The 23,640-nt window shown below is 37.1% G+C and overlaps 2 protein-coding genes across 2 annotated transcripts; one reads left to right on the top strand and one right to left on the bottom strand.

The window, feature by feature from the left end:
• Window positions 1-958: 958 nt before the first annotated feature.
• LOC135766941 (uncharacterized) lies at window positions 959-12,507 on the bottom strand. Its single transcript, XM_065276459.1, has 4 exons — window positions 11,845-12,507; window positions 6,614-6,773; window positions 3,191-6,492; window positions 959-3,055 (listed from the first exon to the last, which is right to left on the bottom strand). Exons 1-4 carry the CDS (start codon window positions 12,505-12,507, stop codon window positions 1,145-1,147), a joined length of 6,036 nt encoding a protein of 2,011 aa, XP_065132531.1. The 3' UTR covers window positions 959-1,144.
• Window positions 12,508-16,451: 3,944 nt separating this feature from the next.
• tcea1 (transcription elongation factor A (SII), 1) lies at window positions 16,452-20,836 on the top strand. The gene is made up of 10 exons (XM_065276466.2): window positions 16,452-16,633; window positions 17,154-17,216; window positions 17,297-17,402; window positions 17,915-18,014; window positions 18,105-18,250; window positions 19,242-19,298; window positions 19,408-19,562; window positions 19,651-19,797; window positions 19,885-19,956; window positions 20,307-20,836. The coding sequence occupies exons 1-10, from the start codon at window positions 16,559-16,561 to the stop codon at window positions 20,313-20,315; spliced, it is 930 nt and encodes a 309-aa protein (XP_065132538.1). The 5' UTR covers window positions 16,452-16,558; the 3' UTR covers window positions 20,316-20,836.
• The last annotated feature ends 2,804 nt before the right edge of the window (window positions 20,837-23,640 follow it).

Below are 23,640 nucleotides of genomic sequence, written 5' to 3' on the forward strand. Positions count from 1 at the left end.
TCACAAGCCAAAACTTAAAATAGGATTAATTGATTTGCAAAACCAAGTTGTTTTAACTTCATGCTGCATTTTTTACAGTGAATGAATTTAGGAGTTGTATGAGAATTTCAGTGTAAAAGTTCATATAGACGATTTTAACAGCAACAACATAACCAAACGGCTTTTGTTGCCCAAACTTAACTTCCGGTGGCTGCCGCAAAGAATCAATAAGTCCCTCTAGAGAAGTTTATTTCTGATAACAAGCAAAATAAATAAATAAATTACCTTTAAATCATAGATAAAGCATATCAACTACTACAGTGAGCTAATGTTACTGTATAAAATTAATGTATACATTAGCTACATGCGTAGCAATTTAGCTAATTCATACTGATCCTTGAATTCTTGCCTGGCTGCCAAGCACAGTGGTGATCCATGCTCGCCATCTTCCTCGTCTTATGGAAATCTAAACATTTATATTTTCGACAAGGTATTTGTTCTAGAGGTCAGTTTGGCCACTAGCCCGAAAGATAACGAAGTACAGACCGGAAGTTAACTTTGGACCAGGCGCGTAACTGTGTAATCTATCTATATTTTGAAGCCAGGATAAGAAACTGTTTCAAATGCAGCGATAAACATGAGAAGGTTAGTCAGCATTTTTTACACAATAAATACCACTTAGGAAGTTCAAGTAAATCAAGTAACTTTGTGCAATTTAGCCTCTTTGCAATGATACATTTTTCAATATTTCAAAACTGCATGTTTAAAAGACTAATTTCAGTACACTGTTCTGAAGCAGGCACCAAAGTGAAGATATTAAACTCTTATCTTTGCATTTAAAATCAAGCATGTCTCTATTTATTAATGTATATGTGCTATTTAAAGCATTAAAAGGCAACTATAAATAAAATCTAGAAAAATATCAAAATATATATTTAGCTGTCACTGGGGCAGTACCCACTAAAAAGGTCCTAATATGTACAATTAGGTACAGATATGTATACATTTAGTACCAGTGTGCACCTCTGAGGTACAAATATGAACTCTTTAGGTGCAAAGGTGTACTTTTTAAAAGGGTACAGCCCCAGTAACACCTGGTGTACATCATTTGACTATTTTTCACAATATCTCCTATTGTTTAGCTGCTACATTTTCTCTTTTATAACTACAATATTGGGCAGTGTTGCCCACACCTGAGATTTAACCCCACCCTTGACTCTTCTTCAATTGTTCTACCGTCTAAACTTTGAGACCTGTTAGTATTCACAGCACCAGATATTGCCCCATCCAGTGGATGAACTTTGCCATCAGGCAGTTTGAACTCAACAGAGGCGAATGACGAGAGACTTCCATTTTTTTTCGCCGACATTTTGGACGGCTCTCCCATGGGTGATACCTTAAGCTCCTTGTGTCTTCTTGTATTCCCTCTACTGCCATTTATGCTCTGGGCGTCTAAGAGAGGATCAGAGCCACTGCTGTGTGGCATATTGAAGTATGTACACTTTGGTGTAGAAGGTCTAGCCAGATCTTCTAGCTCAGAGGAGGATATCACAGCTAGAGGTGAGTTTGGGTTGTCATAATACGGGTAGGGTGCACCTTCACTGATGTTGTCCTGACATGTGTCGGGTGAGGTGGTGTCCCCAGTTCCATACATTCCCACGGACACTGGAGGAGATTTACGTATGAGATGATTTTCCTTCAAGAGCCACCTGCCTTTATCTATCAACACTCCCTCTTCAGAGTCCACCTCTCCATTTAAGGTCACACACTGTAAATTTGAGTTACCATTGAGTGAACTTGGTTTGCTGTAGCATGGTGGCTCCTGTAAAACACTTTTAGAGTCTTGAAAAGAGGATGGACTGTTATTGCCATTCGAACTGGGAGATTGTTTCGTTGTTGAACTTCTAGATGACATCATGGAGGTTTTACCGCACGGGTTCTCCATGGTTTGTTTTAAGATTTCTCTGAAGATACGTAACCTTTTTTCCTCTTCTTCTTCGCTCTCGCTTAAAATCTCCATAGAGGCCTGTGACTGGTATCCATCATTGTCTGATGTCTCAGGTCTGTAGTCAGACAGATCGGATGTATGAGGGCTTGGGAGGCGTTTCTGACCATGTTGAGCCCTGAACATCTCCCTCATTGTACATTTCCCTGGCTCTATTTTGAGATTACCATTTGAATCGTGTGTTACAGTAAGGGTAGATGATAACAAAGCTGAATTGATTACGTCCAACAACTCTTGTGAGATTGGGTGTAACAAATAATGAACCATGCCCACATTTTTATCCTGCTCTAAGTGAGGATCACTTGAATTTGGTTTTATACTACTGCATGACTCCGTTTCCACAAAGCCATACGAGTGTTGTACAATAGCATACTCATCATTTTGAGGACTATGCTTACTCTTTTTGGTTTCTTCTAACATTTGGACCTCACCTGTGCTTGACCTTGATGTTTTGGCTGTTACATTTTCAGGATCTGAGATACCTGGTTCAGCATGTACGTCTACCAATTCACAATCTTCAGAGAACTGATGATTTGCCTCATCACTGTCCTTCTCGTCTACACAACTCTTATCGATTTGTTGTGTTTTATCATATTCAGTTTTAAATCTTGATTCAGAAGTCATACTATTCTCATCATTACTACAATGCTCTGGGCTAGTGTTATTATAGTCAGGATCCTCATGTTCCGACATTTCTGGCACAGAATCTTCCTGCTGATCTGTCATCACATCTTCAACATCTCCATACAACACCTCATCATCTTCTTGGCTTTCTGAGTCAAATACATGCACTTTGTGGTTACTCGGTGCATCACAATGATGTGTTAAAGACTCTTTAGACTCAATCTCACATTCGGTTAAAACAAACTTATTTTCTTGTTCATGCCCCTCTGCTTCATCGGCACTATTTTCTTCATCACCACTAACTTCTTCATTGCTACTATCTTCTTCATCGCCACTATCAGAAGTATCCGTTTCATCTCTGACACAGTCTTGGTCTTGTATTTTAGCTGTACTGAACTGATCAGATTCATTGTCCTCATTTTGTTCTTCGTTTCTTAAAACATCTGACTGTTCATTATGTTCCCTGATATTTTGAATGGTGTCCTGTTCTTCTTCTATACTGTTTCTTGTTGTGTTGTTCTCTTCTTCAGACACATTGTCTTGGTCATCGGACTTGGTCAACTCAGACTGGTTATCTTCAACAAAATCTGTTACTTTTTGTTCTGATGTGGCATCTGTATTGTCTGAAGAATCTGAATGTTCAGTATGTTCTCTCATATTCTGAAATATGGGTTCCTCCTGTTCACTGGTGTCTCCATCCTTTACATTATCTGCTGTTATAATCTGCTCTCTGTCGTTCATATTGTTTTGGTCATCAGATAACTCAGAAAGGTCTTCCCCAGCTTTATCTGTTAGAGTATGATGCGAAGTTGGGAAAGGGTTGTGTTCTACATTGCTTTTGTCAGGGTCATTTCCTATTGTAGTCTCAGTGTTCATTTGATTGTTATGAGCAGTTTCTGAAACCTCAGCTTTACTTGAATCACTGCAGTTTTCCTCGAGTGTTTGATAAAGCACTGCTATACCAGAATCGTCATTACCCAAGTCCTGCTTTACAGTTTCTAAGTCAGTTTTTTGTTCTTTTGGATCATAATTAATCTCATCTTTGGACAATAAGTCAATATTTTCACCATAGTTGTTTTCTTCTTCCATATCAGCTGCTTTCTCTAAAATACCATTCACTGAGCCATCATCATGTTCATCTACTTTACCTGTGATTTCACTGGCATTATCAAAATGTCCATTGTTCGAATTTGTTTCACTTTTCAGTTCTCCTTCAACAAGAGAGGAAATCTCTCGGCGAAGATCCCCAGTCACGTTCAGTTCATCCATTAACTGCTCTATCCCATAACCATGCTCTTCATCCCGTTCACACTCCTCTTCCCCCAAGTCCATATCTAATGCAAACTCTTGCTCTGACTGTCTCGGCGACAGTGGTGGACTCTCTCCAAACACATTTCTCTCTCGGAAATCTCTCCAGCTCTGTTTTAAATGCGAGGAGGTTGAACTTTGAAGACTTGTCAAGCTGGCCTTAAGCTCATCCTCATCTTTAATATTGGATATTTTTTCCAAAGACTGCATTATGTGCAGGGCCTCTGGCTTGGCAAGTGATTCACTATTGCCAAGGATGGACGTGCCATCTCTCAGAGTCATCAAAGACAAAAATGACAAAAAAGCTCTTGATGGAGATCCAAAAGCAGAGGCCACCTGAGATGAGAAATCCGGAAGGCTGCTGGACTTTTCCTGCACTGTGGGTTCTAAGTGATTCTGACTCGAAGCCCGTCTGATGGATTGAATTGACAAACATAACTGTTTCAAAATTGGTTTCATGCCAACATCTGTGATTTGCGAAGTCCCACCCCCATTACAACAATCAGGGGGAGCTAAATTCTCAGACGACTTGTGCATTCTCACAACTTCGTCCTGTTCGGCAGGAAGCAACCTCACGCTTGGCATCGATTTACAAAAGCCTCTTACACTTTGTGCCTCGAGTGGCTCTCCCTCACATGTTATTTGTACAGGCAGGCGAGCAACTGGCCACTCAACGGCATTATCCTCAAGTGAGGGCCCTTCATCCACTACACTATCTTTTTCAGGTTCACTTTTAATCTCAGGGCCATCTGCAGATCCGCCGGCTATCTGGAATACCACTCTCGGTGCGCTCTCAAGATGGTCTGTGTCATCATCATAAGGCGAGTTGGGCTGAAGTTTTTGCAGCCAATTTTCAACATATTGATTCACATTCGAGGGAGATGACTGCAGCACGGGCAATGACAAACTCTCACTCAGCTTTTGATTTTGTTGGGTGTTTTTTGATTTGTCGCCATTCATTGACCTCTGCTTTGGCAGCGTCTTTCTCTTGGATGTTGGATGTGATCTGTTGTCTAAGAAATTTGTCTTTAAAGTGGGCTTTAGGGAGGCTTGTACTTTGATTGTTTTGTCTTTCATCCTCAGTTCTTTTTCTGACTTTCTGTTGAGATTCAAGTTACTACTTTTCAGGGAACCTTCGAAAGTTTTTGTGGTTTTAGCTCTTCCACTTTTTGCCGAACTATGAGTGTTTTTCTCTGATCCTGTGTGGCTCGGTGTGTCAGTATTTTTCATTTGAAGCCCTTTTGAAGAGCCTGCAATACTGGCCTTTTTTCTTTTCCCAAGTCCAGATGATTCCGAAGAAGTACTTTGTTTGGATTGTTTTGACTTTGGAATATTTGTTGTTTTAAAACCATTAATCCACTTATCATCAGAGTCCTCTTCCACTGTAACATGTGACAACATTTTCTTTTCTGTTGATTTAGACCTGTTCTCTCCTAAAGCCCGCTGTTCATTGTCAATAAGGATGTGGGAATCATTGCATCTCATTTTCAGAGGTGTTGAAGAAGCAGATGACAATGACAGCATGTCATTTTTTCCACCGCCTCCAGAGTCGGAGCTTGTGGACTGCCTAGTGAGATCCACATCGCAGTCATTACACGACGACAGGGGTCCCGAGTCTGTCGAGCCTCCCCTGCTGCGAGGCAAAGCTTTGCTACAGTATTTTGGTTTATTTTCCACATTTGTATTTGCATCATAATTGTCACGGGTGCCCTGTGATTCGTATACATGCAGCACTGTCTCTGTTATTCCCGTTGTCCCGTCGTTTTGCAGCTGAAGAATCTCTGACTTCTTCTTGATCTCTCTAGACTCACTCTTACAGGGTTTTGATAAAGTCCTCGTGCTGCTGCTACTGCTGCGACTGACCATACAGTAACGTTTGGTCAGTTCCCCATGCGACGTGCGCTCCATGTACGAATACGCACCCACTGCACTCTCCTGGACTTCGGTCTCTGATATTGATGTTTTTTTTCTCTGTCGTCTGTGACCTGGAGTAGGCAGCCTTTTGTAAATGGGCTTAAGCTTTTCAGAAGTCTGACATACAGCGTTGCTACTTTCTCGTTTCTTCTCAATTAATCGAATTGATTTGTTTGTGAGTGTGTTCATTTCCTTACATTTTAGACTGTGAGGTCCATTTGACTCCTTGACGGAGTCACTGTTGACATCTAATGAGTTCACGCCTGATCTCTGCTTAGCAGTGACCACTGCCCTCTGCTGGCTATTGATTGAAGCGCGACTTAGCGTTGTTGTCCAGTGGACCAGTTCTTCTTGTTTTATAGTAAGATGAACCTTCATCTCCACTGTCATACTGCCATCCTCATTGACTCTGAATGATTTTTCAATGTCGTCCTCAGTAGGCATGATGGGGTGACTTCGCTGCTCGACACCAGCCCTACAGTCACAGTTGTCTTCTGATCCTATTGGCTCACTGCCTTCAGTCTCCATTGATTCTGACTTTTCCCAATCGTGCTCTGACAGACTTCTGTTTAGTGACTCATTGATCTGCTCCACAAGGTACCGCTCTGAGGATAAAGAGAAATTCCTTGATCTTGTAATAGGTCCCGCTGGCTTATTTTTTTCTTTGTATTTGCAGAAAATTGAATTGGGGGAACAAGATAAAAGAAAAATGACATTCAAATCAAAATGTTTTACAATTTTTAATTAACTGGCAAATATACAAATAAATAATTGTGGGCTTACCTAAAAGTGTCTCTCTTTGTGTTTGACCCAGGGGCTCAGATATGTTTGACTGTAATGTTTTTGTGGGACCTTGGAGATTGTAGTTTCCCTTTCTAAAGGGTTCATTACCAGCTGCCACAACAATCCCAGAGCACAAAATGAGGGTGGGAAGTCCATCAACCTATTGGATAAAAAGAAACTCTGTGCATTTGTTTTTTCCCTGTAAAGGGACATTCCACTTTTTTTGATAATATGCTAATTTTCTAGCTCCAATAAGTTAAACATTTGATTCTTACTGTTTTGGAATCCATTTAGCTGATCTCCGGGTCTGGCACTAGCATAGCTTAGCATAATCCATTGAATCTGATTAGAAAATAGTCCCCTTGGTTACTTCTAATAGCAGGGGACTATTTTCGGGCAGTGCGTAATATCATTGCGCCTCCTGCAGCCATGTTACATCAGCAAAGTCCTTGATTATTACACCAGAATGAGAGTATAGTTCCTAGCCATATCTGCCTAGAAAATCACAACTTTTAATTTTCTGTTTTAAATAGGATAAATATCCAACCTCTTTGGGTATTTTTTAGCATGATGCTAATGGTCCAATCAGATTCAATGGATTGTGCTAAGCTATGCTAAAAGTTCTAGTGCCAGACCTGAAGATCAGCTGAATGGATTCCAAAATGGTAAGAATCAAATATTTAACTCCATGAGAGCTGGAAAATGAGCATATTTTCAAAAAAAGTGGAATGTCCCTTTGAAAAGAGGTTGGTATCTTAAAGGGTTAGTTTAACCCAAATTGACAATTTTATCATAAATCACTTTATGTGTCATTATAAATAACCAAGTGCACCGATTGACTTCAGGACACATTTTTAGATATTTTTAAAGAAAACCGAGAGGCTTCTGGCCCATAGATTGCAGTATGATTTATACAATCAAGCTCAGAAAAGAATGAAAGACATTGCCAAAAACATCCATCAGTAGTTCAATGATAATATTTATGAAGCGATGAGAACACTTTTATGCACAAAGAAAACAAACAAACAAAAGTATTTAACAATTTGTTCTCCTCCTTGGTTGTTCAGTGCGCGTTCATGAGCAGACTACTGCGCATGCTGCTGACGTCACCTGCTGACATTGTTGCCAGCGTACAGACACAGATTACGCTGGCAAGTAATTTGTGCATTTACATACTCTAGTCATTCACATATTTACAACTCTAGTCATTCAGGGTTTCAGAATAACTTTTTTGTTAGTAGAAGTACTGTAGCCCCTGACTGAACATTTTAGGAGCGCCAGCAGAAAATTTAGGGCACACCTTGAATCAGCCTTCAATGTAATTATTCAAATTTTCCCAAAATAACTGTCTGTATTACTGAAAAATACTAAATAGAGTTAACTCTATGCAGTTGCTGTCATTATGCACAATTGATGAACCTTTCAGAATAGGAAGTTATGAACCAAAGAATTATACAATCCCCTTAACTAATTCTAGGCATACGATACACACGTATACAATAAGTTATATCCAGATAGCATATTGTAATGAGATGAGTAGCATGGCAATAAAAAAACTTGTATCCTTTACACGTTTCTCATATTTTATCCAGTTTTACTTATCTAGGCAATGATGTCTAAAACCTTTATTGTCATCTATAATGTTTTTGGTGTATAGGACAAAAGTTCTCCCGCTCCCTTTGTCTCTCATCTCTGCAATGTCTAATTTCAAACCCGCGCGTCCCCGTCTTCTTGCGGTTCTAAGTTATGTCTGGACTTTACCCGGGTTGTGTAGCGCATGGTGACATTAAACTATTGACGCATCATGCAAATGAGTGTTTAAAACTTGATTGAGCGTTCTGTATTTTTATCACGAGTGCCCACACATTGTGTGTCTGTTCTTGGGGCACATTTACATGTAAAAGCAGAACTGCTTACTATTTTAAGCAGAACTGCTTAATATTTTTGTCTATCTGTTGTAGGTGGATCGTGAGTGAAGCTCTGAAAAGTTCACATGTGATAAAGACGTCATGGAAATTTGAATAAATCTTTTACCAAGCATTTACCTAATTTACTGACAAAACAGGTAGCTTGATCATACTCAAACTTCTGTTAAAGCATTTTGACATATGTAATGCAAACTCCAGGTTAATATTAACTTGTTTTGTCACATCTTATCCTTTCACACATGACCAACAGACCCAAATTTTGTTCGGCCTGATGCTCAACCTTATACAGTCCACCAGATGATGACCACAGCCAGGTGATGGGTATCTGTGGTAATCACAGCCTACGTCTCAAGATCAACATTACAGTGACCTATACTCTTATCTGACTAAATGTTCAGCATCATTGCCACAAAACATAAAACATTGTATGGAATATGCACAATGAACAAAACAATGTGGACTTTTTTGGCTATAGCTTCTACAAACATTGACACAATCCTATTGACTTATTTTTACAGTTAGTAATGAAATATTAACATCCTATTAATTATTTGCCTTCTCTCTGTTTGTGCTAAAATGTATCTGAATGAAGAATGTAGAATCATATATTTACCCTGTAAACAATGTGTCAATATTTACTATTAACTAATATTTAGTTTTGATGTGGCATAGGCTATGTCATGATTTTAATGATTTCATATAATTCATGTGTATTTACAATGGTTGTCTTTGCCAAACTGTATTGTTAAATAGTTAATATGAAAATACTAGAAAATTCATATATAATCATAACCATATGATAGATCATAAAAATACCTTTAACATGGTTTTTAAATTATTAAAATCTGATAATTATTAAGAAAGTTATGGAATTTTTTAACTCGAAAATTAGGGGGCATTTTTGTACCCAATTAAAACAATGAAAAACTGTGACCTCATCCGGTTGACCAAACACTTTAAAATATCATAACTTCATTTCTTGGTCTATTTGCATAATTCTAACACCGCATTGTAGGTAATTAAAAGCCCAACAAGATTAAGATGACATCTCTTTAAAAGATATATATATAAATTTTATTATTTTTGATTAACCACTAATTAATGAAACCGAGAGCATCAATCCACGCATATCTTTCCATATGAAATCAAAGCCCTCTCAAATAAAAGCTAAATTTTTATATATTAAAGAAACATTTCATTGTTTCTTTATTATTTCTTCATTGACTAATAATGCTGGCGAGCAATTTAAATTGTCAGATATTATTAATACATTAATTGATGATTATGTTATTTATCATTTATAAATCAATAAACGTTGCATGCATGTATTTATTTATGTTTGACAAAATCATGTCAATAATGTAATCTAGAGATTCTAATCCTTCGTTCTGTATGATTACTTTAAAAAATACTGCACGGGTTGATGGAAACTGAGAAGTTTTGGAAGCCAATATGATTGAATGGGCAATCTGCTTTTGACAACAACGTCACTTCCGGATCATAAAAAACACATGCAAATGTTACAATCAATCCCAATCTTCACCTAATTCAAGTTAAATGTATATTCTATCAAAAGTATTTGGTTTGAAATAAAAAATACTTGCCTTCATAGAGGATTTTGATGCAAAACACGAGATAAATTTTGCTTTGCTTATAACTTTCTTCTTACGACAGCGATCTTGAAAATTCGAACGTGAAAATCAACGTGAGGAAGTAATTTATGTCACTAGTATATGGGCTTTAGAGGTATTCACAAAGCAAAGATATGACAGATTTCCTAAGTCACCAACGCGTCTGGCCCTGAATACCTGCTGGGAACACAGCTGTGGGAACAAAGCGCTCGTGCGTAAGACAAGGAAAACACGTGGCTAGGTAAAAACATCTAAAGCCCGGTATACACTGTGCGATTTTAAAAAGTCCTTTAGGATTGTTGCTTGCCACACTGTGCGATCAATATCGTAGTTAAGTCCATGTCACACTGTATAATCTCAGTTTCCATCAATGTCAGACTGTACGAGTTTAAAGACTTTTAAAAATCGGACGCACGCAAACAAACACGTCCGCAGTTTTACGTCATCGATCGATGACGGCTGGGAAAACACACGCTGAAGCGAAGGCTAACAAACTGAAACAACATCTACTGTTCATTTTAATCATAACTTGTCTCGAGCATAAAAAGAAGAAAAAACGAAGGAGACGAGTACCTGGCATTTTTTATTTCCAGCGCGATTTCTCTCCAGGCTGCTTCGTTTTTATCCTATCATGGTACAGTGGCGATGACACGTTGTACAAACACTCTTTATTGTTTCCATAACTCCACAAGTTTCTTCTCCTGCTGTACAGTCTACCTGGTTCTTTTTTACATTTGTCTGCGTTGATTTGTTGTTGTCGCCGCACTAATTGTGTCATCGGGTTCTGTGCTTCTATTGGTTATTGAGCAGCCGGTTGTCGTAGGGAGATGTCACACAGCAGGATTGTATCTCAAAATTTCTGACACTGCCAGAATTTTGTCGGAGGATAATTTTGATCGCAACGGTCATTAATCGGCTGTCTGTGAACATGTCAAACTAGCGATCAAAGACGGCAGATTTTAGCCTGGGATTCCAGAAATCGTTTAGGATTTCAAAATTTGTCCCAGACAGCTAAATCCTGGCTGAAATCTCACAGTGTGCACCGGGCTTTAGGCCATGTGTTCCCACACAAAACATGGTACTGTCAGAACCCTGCCACAAAGACTAGATATAATACAAGACATGATTCTGACAGGATCCTGACATATGCACCGTAGTCTGCTCGTGAACACGCACTGAATGACTTGGAGGAGAACAAATAATTATTGTCATTTTGTGGTGAATTAACCCTTTAATGGGACCTATTGGCACTTCTGACTGCTCCTCCTTCGCTCAAACTTCTGTCAAAATTACTGCTCCCGAAGTCATAAATTCGTCTAAGTTGAGGTAAGAACATAAAATATTGAAAAACGGTGGGGTTTACCTTTAATTTTTTTGTAAGTTAAATCAACTTGAATTTACAATTCATTTCAACATTCTTGACTAGTAAGGAGTTGCTAATTAAAAAAAGTACAAAGCAAAGAAAGATGATCTCGGTGCTCTTTGGATGCAAGGGATAATTCAACTCAATATCCTTGTCAAGAAATTAATTGTAATTAAGTTTTTAAGTTGTTTTAAGTTTTTATGTTGACTAAACTTAAAAATGTAAGTGCAACGAGGAATTATTTTACAGTGTATTTAACTGTTAACAGTTTAATATTGATATCAAATTTTTCTCCTATAAAATACTTACTTTTCTACCATCTTCAGTGTAAAGCTTCAGAACAGGAAACTGCATCACTTTTGAAAGATAATCCAAAAGGGCTTCGAAATTTGGAGCCGTTCTCCTCTGAAGAACAATAATGCGTTTTATGCTTGGACTATTGTTTTTATAAACCGTCAGCCTTTTTGGTGTCCGGCCTACTGCGCTGTTTTCAGGCATCTTTACAGTCCTTGTGGTCCCATCGCTTCTCTTCACTAACTGCCGGACCCGTGCTCTGCGTGCTTGACGTCCTGCACTAATGGGCCGGGTGGTGTTCCAAGGGACCTGTGTTTTATGGATCCTGTCCAGGTTAAAAGGCTTGACTTTCTTATGGTCTGAGCACAGATAAGAGGCCCCATCCTGCAGCTCATTGAGGTTGTGGACAGCATGTGTTCCTTTGGGAGTCGTGATGGTTCTTACCCCAAATGACAGAGGCACTTTCTTGGAGAGGGCATCTAGAAGGGCATCAAAGGTTTTAAACGTGCGGCTGTTGATGACCATTCGGTGTCCGGTGAACTGAGGGTCCCCGCTCTTGTAAAAGCACACCCGTTTAGAGGTAATAGAGTCTGAGTGGGGCGGCAAGGGCCTGGATGTCTGCATGCTCGCAGGAGACATTGCTGGCTGGGGTGCATCATTAAGGAGCACTGTGCTCATATTAAATGATGCTGTAAAACACAATGAGTAATCAACGTTAACAGCATATTTCAAAGTACAGTTTTTTTATTTTACTGTCCATAATGAAACATCTCATTCACCAATATTGTATTAATATTGCTTTTTCTTATCGACAATCTGTGTCTCATTTATTAAATGCTTTTCTGAAATTGCTTTCATCTTCACCTTGTCTCTCCCTGAGCTTGTTAACTAAGCAAGTGATTTTTAATGATGACAGCAAACCATAACCTTTAAATTATGTGATATTTTCTTTTTATGTAGACTATTTTATTGTGCTATTTTAGCACAGCTAATGTATTAGAATAACTATCTATTTTATTAGCAGCAACAAGTTTTTACTTTTTTTTATTATAGTCATTAACAAAATAGCCTTATAAATGAAATGGCTTCTCTTCCCGACCGTCTAGAAAAGTCTGCTCGGGAAGGTTTTACTTAACATGACCAGAAGTCAAACACAACTTATATACTAATTTACAAAGCTTTAAGTGAGATTAAGGGAAAAATTATTAATTACAATATATATTATCATTTCAGAGTCACTTACTCATTCTATATTTATATTTTTCCACATTTTAGAATAATAGTAAACTCATCAAAATATATGAAATAACACAAATATACCTAACTTTACACAGTCAGACAAACTTGGTCTCATGCTGTCACTGGAGCAGTACCCTTTAACCCTTTACCTGACACAGCCCTTTATGAGTGGGGGGAGTGTGAAAAGGTGATGTACCCCTTCAAATTAATATAACTCTTGCCTTTTTTTTCTCGAAGCCTAATTTTGGTCTTGCTAAAAAATTTGTTATAGCAGTTTAAATTTATTGTAATAAATAAATAAAGCAATATTGTATTATTTTATAAATAAAATTATAAAAAAAGAGGTTTGTGTTGCTTTGCTGTGAGGTCTGCTGCATATTCTTGTCACTAATTAATAAATTACAGTCATTGCATTATTATTACTGCTAAAAGGTTAGAATTTGAAAACTACATTGTTTGACCTTTCCAACAATATATAGTTTGTCGTGATAGATCAACATTTACATAAAACATATTGAAGTACACTTGGGTTTTCTGCTCACGGGACAGTGCTGGACAGTACAGGACAGTTAAATATATATATATATATATACCATTTAGTTGTAGATACAGACATTGGTACCAATTTGTTTATATTTGATACCAATATGTGCCTTTGAGGTACTTACATGAACTTCTAATTTTTTTTACTTTTGACTGTGCATGACAATTATGGTAATAAAGAGTTTGTATTATTGTAGAGATTGCAGAAATGTAGGCTACTCTTGGCATTTTATCAAGCAGCTTTTTGAGTTCTCACCTTGAGATGATTTTTAACAGTACTGGAATTTTCATCTATTATAGGCTTGTATTGGTTGCGTTTAGCTTCAGATTAAAAGATCTTTAAGATCATGAGAAACGTTTCAGTCAAGTGCTCTAAACTTCTGAACTACATATAGCTTTGTTTGTATATACATGTCATACTCATAACAATATTTATATGCAAAAGCAAATGTTTAATACACTGTTGTTCAAGCAAGCCAAAAACATCTAAAAAGAACTGTACTATAAAAAAAAACCGTATGTCATGTAATATATTAGCATTATATTATTAATAATCTTGCCATATGGCACAGCAGCATTTCAACAAACTACCAAATGAATTTTTTAGTGCAATAAATCATTTTATAACACAGACACCAGACATGCTCTAGAAACCATCATTCAAAAGCACATAAGCATAGATTTCAAAACACTTGTTTGCAGCATAAAACTGCCAAAGAAACATCGCATTAAAAAGACAGTGTGTATTAGCACACACTTTTTATGGCGGTTTAATTTAAATACACTATGTAACATTGCTAGTTTTGTATACTACATGTAAGTGTGTTAGATATTTAAAGCCAGTCATCTTACCTTTTTCACATTTTCAAGAGAGTTGAGTTGGTGAGTAGTGCCTCTTAACTGAAGAGATTATGAACAGTGGTCATGGCTATTTTAGGACAGCAGGCATCAGTCTCAATTTGTGTAATCTTTAGTCACAGTTAAATGGCATTACAGTAGCAAGAAAACTTTTATCTTAAATATACCAGGATAGGCACTTGTTTATTTTAAATCTATGTCTGCACTGAAATGAAATTAAGTTTATATGTAGCCTAAGTTACAAGTTCATCTTCATATCTTCACACTGCATATTTTGCTAAAACCAATTCCAGTTGTAAATGGAAAAAAATGGAAGTCCGGTTTTCAATTGAGCAATAAACTCTGATCTATCTCTTGTTCATAACCAGCAGATGGCTGAAGGTGTTTCTCATTTCAGAAGAGATATAAGCAGATTTAGGACCTCTACTAATAAGGATTACATTGAGGTAGAGAGGTCTAATGCAGTCAGAAAAGTTGAAGTCTCAGCTGGTAAAGCATGTGTCTCTCAGTAGGAGCCGAACAGTGACTACAAAGGCACAGTAGGCATATTGTTATAGTGATTGGTTTACAGCAGGAGAGCACGGTTCCCAGCGCATTACATGTGGGATGATACTAATCTTATTATTATAATAATTCATCAGCAGTAGATATATGAACTGAAGAGCCTTGTATATTAAACCTTGTTCTTCATTTTACAAATGAAGTATTAATTGTTTAATAATGAGACATTTGATGTTTGAACAGTGTTTTTTTTTTTAAGTAATCTCAGGGCTCCTGTGATGTCACAGACGTTTTTATGGGATTTCTTTATCAGCATGGGGTGGAGATAAGCCTTGCTATGTTTCCTATAACACTGATAAACTTTCTTTGTATTATTTTCCTGTGTATCTCTTGCAGTCCTTATGTTGAGTAGTGTGTGAATCCTAGGGCAGTGACACTTTCATTCCTGCCTTTGTTATCACCCAATCCCATCATTTTACATACACCTTGGGCTTATGGAGGGCACGTTGACTTGGAAAAGTCATGAGTCACGTTTTCTTGATCCCTCAGGATAAGAGGATCACACACATGCAGAACACAAGACATATATGTGTTTTGATGTAAACTGTGGACGAATTCACATTTGCAAAAAAAAAAAAAAAAAAAAAGTGTAAACAAATTACACACATTGTGATTTTGAAAAATAAACAGTACAAATAAAAAATACAAAGCTAGAAAGGTTCACTGTACACTGTAAGAAATTGCAAATTTCCTGTACCTCAAAGTTTAAAGATTCACATGACAGCAATGTATCAATTCAGTTCACATTTACAAAAGACTAAAAAACTATGGAAAACATGCTTGCAGTAACAGATTATGACTCAAATGTCAACAATTTTGCATGACATGCCTTGCGCAATAACTAATTGCAAAACGTTTTGAGGTGTAAGACTATTAAACAGAAACCAGTTTGATGAAAATTACATAAGCAATTAAAAATGTAGCAATCAGAAAGAATTGTTCATAGTCATCTGATCTGCATGATTGTACCAAAGCATTTGCAATTTGTCTAAAACAATGAGAATTTGCTTTTTTGTTGTGCACAACTGACTTAATGATGTGGACGTTGAACAAAGTGTTTTTGAAAAATAAATTTCTGATTTAAAAGCGACTGAGGAAAAACTGTAGAGTTCAGTTATACAGGCAATAGCGCACTCTAGCGTTTAGAAATGAGAGGTTAGGTTGATGTGAGAAAAGTGCTTTTCAACACAAATTAATGTCGTATCGGTATATACACCCCTAACTCTTATATAAATATATGTGCATAACGTTTGAAGTACGCATGCAATTTATTTAAAATAGTACTGAGCAACAAGGACGTAAAAATTGTGTGACTCGACCTCATTTTTTCTATTAACTATGTCTGATCTCGAGGTCGATTTCGCTGGAGTTCGTTGGATCGATTAGTTACGTCTTGGCTTTTCAAAGAAACGCCTCCTCCCCTGTAGTCGCTGCGTGCGCCGCCGGTGGAGTGTAGTGTGAGTGTTGCTTCTTAAAACTGCACGTTTATAATCCGTTTATACACAACGTTGCCCACTAAACGTCCATTATGGGTAAGAAAGAGGAAGAAGACATCATCAGGATCGCAAAGAAGATGGATAAAATGGCACAAAAGAAGAATGGGGTGAGGTGTTTTGTCATGAATGAATTTCCCGTCTCGGAGCGTACGAAGCTAACGTTAACGTTACATTGATACAAAACGAGCTAGCAGCTAAATACATAAAGAACTGTGTTATCGTTTTCTACAATAAAAAATGGATTGTGTTTTCTGCACGGATTAAGTGATCTAAAGCTCACAGCAATGATATCTATAGTGATTTAGTTTACTTTTAAGTGAACTTGACGTTAAGAAAGTAAATTAGCTGCATTAGCCACTTTTAGCGCGGAATAAACAGACAGAGTCAGTTAGCGGGAGACATCAAAACAAACCGGGTCAACAATTCGCAACCAGCTCACGGAAAGCTTTTAGCGAGGATCGTACTAGTTAAGTCAGTTAAAGTTGGGGTAATTAGCAGGTTAGGCTGTACTCGCTGCCATCGAAATGAGGGTAAATATGCACATGGACTACAGGTTTTGTAAATATTATTGAACTGTTTAAATAATCATCACGATATATTTGGTAAAAAATAAACTATTTTTATTAGGTTGGTGCGCTGGATCTTCTAAAAGAACTAAAGAATATACCCATGACCCTGGAGCTTCTACAGGTATGTTTACTAAGTTTAAGTAATTTTAACTTTAGTATACGGATACATGTAGCAAACGATTTCCTCTGATTTACTTCCAGTCAACAAGGATCGGGATGTCTGTCAATGCCATCCGCAAGCAGAGCACAGATGACGAAGTAACCTCGCTGGCCAAGTCTTTAATCAAGTCTTGGAAAAAGTTGTTGGGTGAGATTGCTTGCCATTACTAATTTTATTGTAGTTTGCACTTATAAATGTATGCGTAAGTCTATAGATGTTAAGAAGTGTATGTTTTAGATAGTCAAACATTTTGACTTGTTTACAATTTATCATCATTCATGTGGTGTAATAGTGATTGTTTTTCCTCCAAGTTTCCCATGTTGTCTCATTTATTTCAAGGCAATCTAAACAGCATGCATAATTATTTTACAGTTTACAAAAATGTATTTAAAGTAGTTTTTAACCATTCAGTCTGACACATTGTGAATAGATAACCTGAAATTGCTACCACTTGCAGGCAGTGGGTGGTATTACAACAACAAAAGTTTTCAAACACAAATGTTCCCAAAATCTCATAATGCTTTGTTTAAATGTGAAATCTTAGCATTTATGCATTTACATGAGAAACGCATTGTTGAATGAACTGCAAGAAATGATGCCCATGTATGATAGTTAGTATTAAACCAATGAAATTCCTAATATATGGTGTTGATGTACAGATGAACCTGCTGGAGAAAAGAACTCGGAGGAGAAAAAGAAGGAACGCACTCCACCAATGGTGTCACCGTCAGAGGCCAGCCCAGAGCCCAGAGAGGAGAGGTACAGTATTGGCAATGAATATCATCATAAATTTGCTCATTGGCCCTAAACTAACCTTTATGGATTCTGTTTGTTTTTCCTCTCTCTTAGCTCGTGCAGTAATTCCAGCAATAGGAGCGAATCTGTTGATGTTGCAGCCAACACGCTGATAGCCACTTTCCCAAGAGCACCAACCACATCTGACTCAGTCCGAATCAAGTGCAGGGAGATGCTGTCAAGTGCTTTACAAACAGGGGGCAAGTTGTGGCACACCATTCTCTCTTACACAGATAGATAGTATATTGAGTTAACACACACTGGCTTGCCAAAGTGTTCAGGCCTTGTGGCATTACAAGTCATCTGGTTAAATTTTTAACCATTTAGAAATGTAAATGAATCGTGTAAAAAGCAGGAGAGAATTTATGCTTGCAGATTCAAGGCAAAACAGGGTATCAAGCAAAAATAAAAATATGGGTGATTATTTTATTGCAGGTACATTTGGTGTCCAAAGTCATTCTTTTATCAGCTTTTTCAAGCTGTTATATTTTTTATTATTTTAAGAATTTCATTTGGTACTCGTTGTCATGGATCACCAGATGTTACAGGCCATAACTGTTTATTTATTTTTATTTTTTTATTGTCTTGTATAGCTGCAAATAATGATTTCTTGTTGTCTGAATTAGTCAGGGTCAGTTCTTTTACTACAAACTCTTTTACCAAGGTAGAGTAACAGTGTTTACATCTTAAGCATCTTAATTTAAGAATTTTTAGATATTTGTACTAAAAACAAGACAAAAATACTTCTTAAGAAAGTGTATTTTTGCAGTGTATGCATTGTGAAAGTGGTTTTGTGTCTGAAACTACTGAAATTAGCATCTGTTTACGCGTTCAAAAGGATGGATATGGGGACTTATTCGCATATTTATATTTATGGTCCGAGCTGTGCTATTGAGTAGATGCGGAGACTAATTTGCATATTTATTGATCTGCCTATAATAAATGAGGAAATTACATTCAAAATGTTTTATAGCATGTATAAAATAAATTGCTGTCACAGGAAAAAAAATGTTTACACATGCTATGATGATGCATTTTAAGTGATAAATTATCGGCTACACAGAGGCTTTAAGGATTCAAATACTTTTGCAAAAAACACTGTATACTTAAGTTCACTTTTTTTGTCAAAGTGTGTTTTCCATGATCTGTATTTATCATGTGTGGTTGACCTGAATTTTTTTGTTTTTTTAGATGATTTCATTGCCATTGGGTCTGACTGTGATGAACTTGGAGCTCAGATTGAAGAATATATCCTTTTCATAATCACTCTAAAAAATTAATGTGATCTCTAATTCTTGTTGAATGTAATATCAGATGATCTTAGATTTGTACTGAAATTTCCTTGACCAGCTGGCACGCATATTTGTGGAATTCAAAAATACCGACATGAAATACAAAAATCGCGTACGAAGCCGAATCTCCAATCTCAAAGATGCAAAGAATCCCAACCTAAGAAGGAATGTGCTATGTGGAAATGTTAGCCCGGAACGCATTGCAAAAATGACAGCAGAGGTAAATGGTCCACGGATTTACCCTTTTCACCTAACATCCTGTTTGTATCAAATCATAGTTGTGTAATAAACTCTGTAAATTTCAAAAGGAAATGGCAAGTGATGAGTTGAAGGAGATGCGTAAGAATCTGACCAAAGAGGCCATCAGGGACCACCAGGTGTCCACATCTGGGGGCACCCAAACTGACCTGTTCACTTGTGGGAAGTGTAAAAAGAAGAGATGTACTTACACCCAGGTAAATCTAGAGAATGTGTAATGAATCGTGTTTCTCATATTCACACATTTGACTTTCTACTATACTTTATAACATAACTTTCCTTAGGTTCAAACGCGGAGTGCTGATGAACCGATGACAACGTTTGTCTTCTGCAATGAATGTGGAAATAGGTGGAAGGTATGGGCTTTTTGCTGTTATATTTTATGTTGTAGAGACACTAAGCCTTATGTAGCGGTTTCCCACGCAGGGCCAGACTAAAATAAATGTTTAAGCTGCCTTAATTTCAAAACACCTTGCATTGACATCTTAACATATCAGTGCTGTTGTTTTGACTCAAGATGCACATCTGTAATGTTTTTTGTAAGGTTTCCTTGTAAAAACGACATAAATGTCTAATATAACTAATGCCTAGTCCTTAATTAATCTAAACCCTGTCTGGGAAACTGACAAATAGAGAATACCTTATATTAATATCTATACTGATTAATATATTTATACTTAATAATTCTGTTATTCTGTTTTTACAGTTCTGCTGAAGTTGGAGCATCATTCTCTGTTTAGAGAGGTAGCTAAATTTCTGGACCATGTTTTTGTATCATTGACGAATAGGAACCTTGCATTCAACGGCGCACCTGATGTACAAAGGCCGCAATAGATACTTTGACTGTTTGTTTTATTACAACGGCCCACAACTCATGTCCTGTGTTTTAACTTGAAGTATAGTTAGGCCGTAGGCCTCTGGACTATTATCAATGTTTGTTTTATCATCACTTTTTATACGTAGGTAAACATTTTGACAACGTTCATGTTTAGATAGTTTTGACTAGTTTAAGTCCAAAGCAAAATTATTTTAATTTGTCATAATTTGCCCAATACTTGTAATGTTTTACTGTATGTTTGGTTTTGTTAACGGCTCAAATATTTTTAACCTGATTCATTTAGAAGATGCTTTGAGTCTCTTTTTGTCACTCTGAATTATACATATTTATATGCATGATCTACAGATTTTTACTGTGTACATGGCTTACTTTCAGGAGTAAAATGTTTTAAAGATTGATGGTGAGTGGTGGTGTTCATACTTACATTTTTAGAAATAAAAACAGGTCAGCAAATAACTTGAATGAAGAGAATAAAATAAAAAGGGTAGTTATATAAATATTAAGGTCAGGTTGGGTGGTGTAAGTTTTGGCCCAGTTTGTGAAATCCAGGCTAAAGTCTAATAATCTAATATGGGATCAGAAGCATCAAATCAATTTAACTTATTAATTTCACATTGATTTAAATTTTTGACATGACCTTACTTATAATGTTACTGAATGTTCTTTATATTATGTAGGGTGATTTTATTTAGCTGGGTTTTACAGAGTGGGTCACATTTTATAACTTAAAGTAGGCCTCTATTAAGTTACTTTAAAGGATTAAGGTTATATGACATAGCTTTTACCAAAAAAGTTTAAATATGACATTTAAGCTTCCTGTGGGTCCATAAAAAACATTAAAGGCAGGGTGCATGATCTATGATCTCTGAAAGCCAATGTTGCCATTTGAAATCACCTAAACCAGTGGTTCTTAACGTTATTCCTGGAGGCCCTCTGCTTTGCACATTTTGTATGTCTCTTTTGTCTAACAGACTCAGTTCAGTTCATGGAGATCTCTTCTAATGAGCTGATGATTTGAATCAGGTGTGTTAAATAAGGGAGACATACAAAATGTGCAGGGCAGTGGGCCTCCAGGAATAACGTTGAGAACCACTGACCTAAACAAACACGCCCCTACCCCAATAGAATCTAGACCTTCTTTTGATAGACCCGCCCCACACATACGTAGCCCAGGCAACGATGTCAGTTAGTAGACACTTCCCTTACTGCTGATTGGCTACAAGTGTGTTTTGGTACTCGGCCCGACTCCCTTTTCCCAAGTGTTTTTCAAAAATCATGCACCCCGCCTTTAATACGCAGAGCACAAGTGTACCTAAAATGGAAAATGCGTGGCCTTGATTTTGTCATCCAATAAATTCCTGCCATGTAGTAAACAGCAAACCAATAATTGATAGCAGCAGTGCAATTTAGGCGCAAGTTAGAAAATATCACTCATTGCTTAATCTTGCTTTTGACATCGGCAATCAATATGTGAGTGGTGCCTGTCATTTGCATGTCCCTCCGTTTTTTGTCACTCTCATTACAAATGGTTCTTATATCCACTATCGCCTTGATGTTTTAACAAGCCCATTGCATTAGCATAGCCTAATCTGAATAACAAACAACCCTTCGCTGATTGTTCTTGATGTCCTTTTATGCGTATGGAAAACAGGAGGTGACGGTTAATCTCATCATAAATCCTCAGCATCTTTGCTTGATGTTTATAGTAGTTTGAGATTAAGCTAAATCTGTTCTTTAATTAGTATTATATGTTTATTTTCAGTGTTTTTATGTATACACCAACTTTGCCTGCTAAATGAGAAGGACACTTGCTGCTGGGTTCTATTGTGAGGTTCGCAGGTGCATCCTCTCCAGTACAAAGAGGGTGTGGACCGTGCCACTGTTACACTTTACTGTAGATGCTGACCAAACAGAAACCAACTTCATGGTGCCATAGAAGAACCTTCTATAAAAACATTTATGTTTCAGGTCAATGTAGTAAACAATATATTTGTATATCAGTGCATCTTTGTTTTATCATCCCTGCTGTTGTTATTTTGCCTTTATTTACAGGACAGTAGGGGAGTTGTCACACTGTTTAAAACTTTAACACTAGAGGCTCTATCTCAAAAGTCAAATAGACACTTTATGTGAAGACGACTTCTTTAGTCAACTTCTTGTTCACATGTGGTCAAGATCACTCTAATCTGAGGTTAGTACAAATTTATTTATTTTTTTGCTTAAAGCAACACCAAAGAGTTTTTGCTCTTTGCTCCCCCTACAGGTTAGAAGCGTAATTGTCCATTACCCACTGTCATATATACTGAGGCATAGCTGGCTCTGATTGGATTGTAGGTCTGCCGTAAAGCAAGTTTTTGAAGTATTCACTCGGACTACAGGACCACTACCCGACGTTTGGAAACTTCTTTAGTCCGGTTTTGGCCGATAGAGGGCTGCAAAGCGAATGTGAAAGTGCTGTTCACCCTGTTTAGAGTGGATGAATGACTGAAACTGTTTTGGAAGCGTTATTTTAAGGTTAAAAAAACTCTTTGGTGTTGCTTTAAAATGTAAAAATTTGCACTTTACATTTTAAGCAATAGAACTTTGTTTGGTATGAATGTTAAATATTATTATTTTGTACAAAATACAGGAAACAATAATGTGTCTTTTGATGCTATGTTAAGATAACCCTGAAATTTAGCCAACATTAGCACACATGTCAGTTTGGGGCAAGTTGTCACATGCTTTTCAAACTGGAAATAGTTAACCCCTAGTTAATGGAATCCTGGGTAATTTGTTTCACAGTTCACACTGTTCGTACTTAACCAGGGGTTAAAGGGACACTCCACTTTTTTTGAAAATATGCATTTTCCAGCTCCCTTGGAGTTAAACATTAGATTTTTACAGTTTTGGAATCTATTCAGCCGATCTCTGGGTCTGGTGCCGTGGTACCATTTTTAGCATACACTGTAAAAAAATCCGTAGAAATTGCAGCTGGGTTGCCGATAATTTACCGTAGATTTAAATTTATGTTATTTACTGGCAACATTTAACATTTACAAGTCTTTGTCTTTACAGAGTAAAACTTAAACAACAGCATCAAGCAAAACGTTCTGGGAAACAAAATCTGAAGCAAAAAACAGAAAAAGGTTGATGATGATTTCTGGTTCCCAGAATGCTTTGCATGAGGCTGTTATTGTATAGTTTTATTCTGTAAAGATAA

Source organism: Paramisgurnus dabryanus, chromosome 6, assembly GCF_030506205.2.
Source record: "Paramisgurnus dabryanus chromosome 6, PD_genome_1.1, whole genome shotgun sequence".
NCBI classification, from domain to species: Eukaryota; Metazoa; Chordata; class Actinopteri; order Cypriniformes; family Cobitidae; genus Paramisgurnus; species Paramisgurnus dabryanus.

Coding starts and splice junctions, on each gene's coding strand:
- LOC135766941 (XM_065276459.1), bottom strand. CDS start 12,507: ATGAGCACAGTGCTCCTTAATGATGCACCCCAGCCAGCAATGTCTCCT. Junction 6,774..11,844: donor ACACTGAAGATGGTAGAAAA/GTAAGTATTTTA, acceptor TTTATCCAATAG/GTTGATGGACTTCCCACCCT. Junction 6,493..6,613: donor ACAAAGAGAGACACTTTTAG/GTAAGCCCACAA, acceptor GCAAATACAAAG/AAAAAAATAAGCCAGCGGGA.
- tcea1 (XM_065276466.2), top strand. CDS start 16,559: ATGGGTAAGAAAGAGGAAGAAGACATCATCAGGATCGCAAAGAAGATG. Junction 17,217..17,296: donor TGACCCTGGAGCTTCTACAG/GTATGTTTACTA, acceptor ATTTACTTCCAG/TCAACAAGGATCGGGATGTC. Junction 18,251..19,241: donor AAGTGCTTTACAAACAGGGG/GCAAGTTGTGGC, acceptor TTGTTTTTTTAG/ATGATTTCATTGCCATTGGG.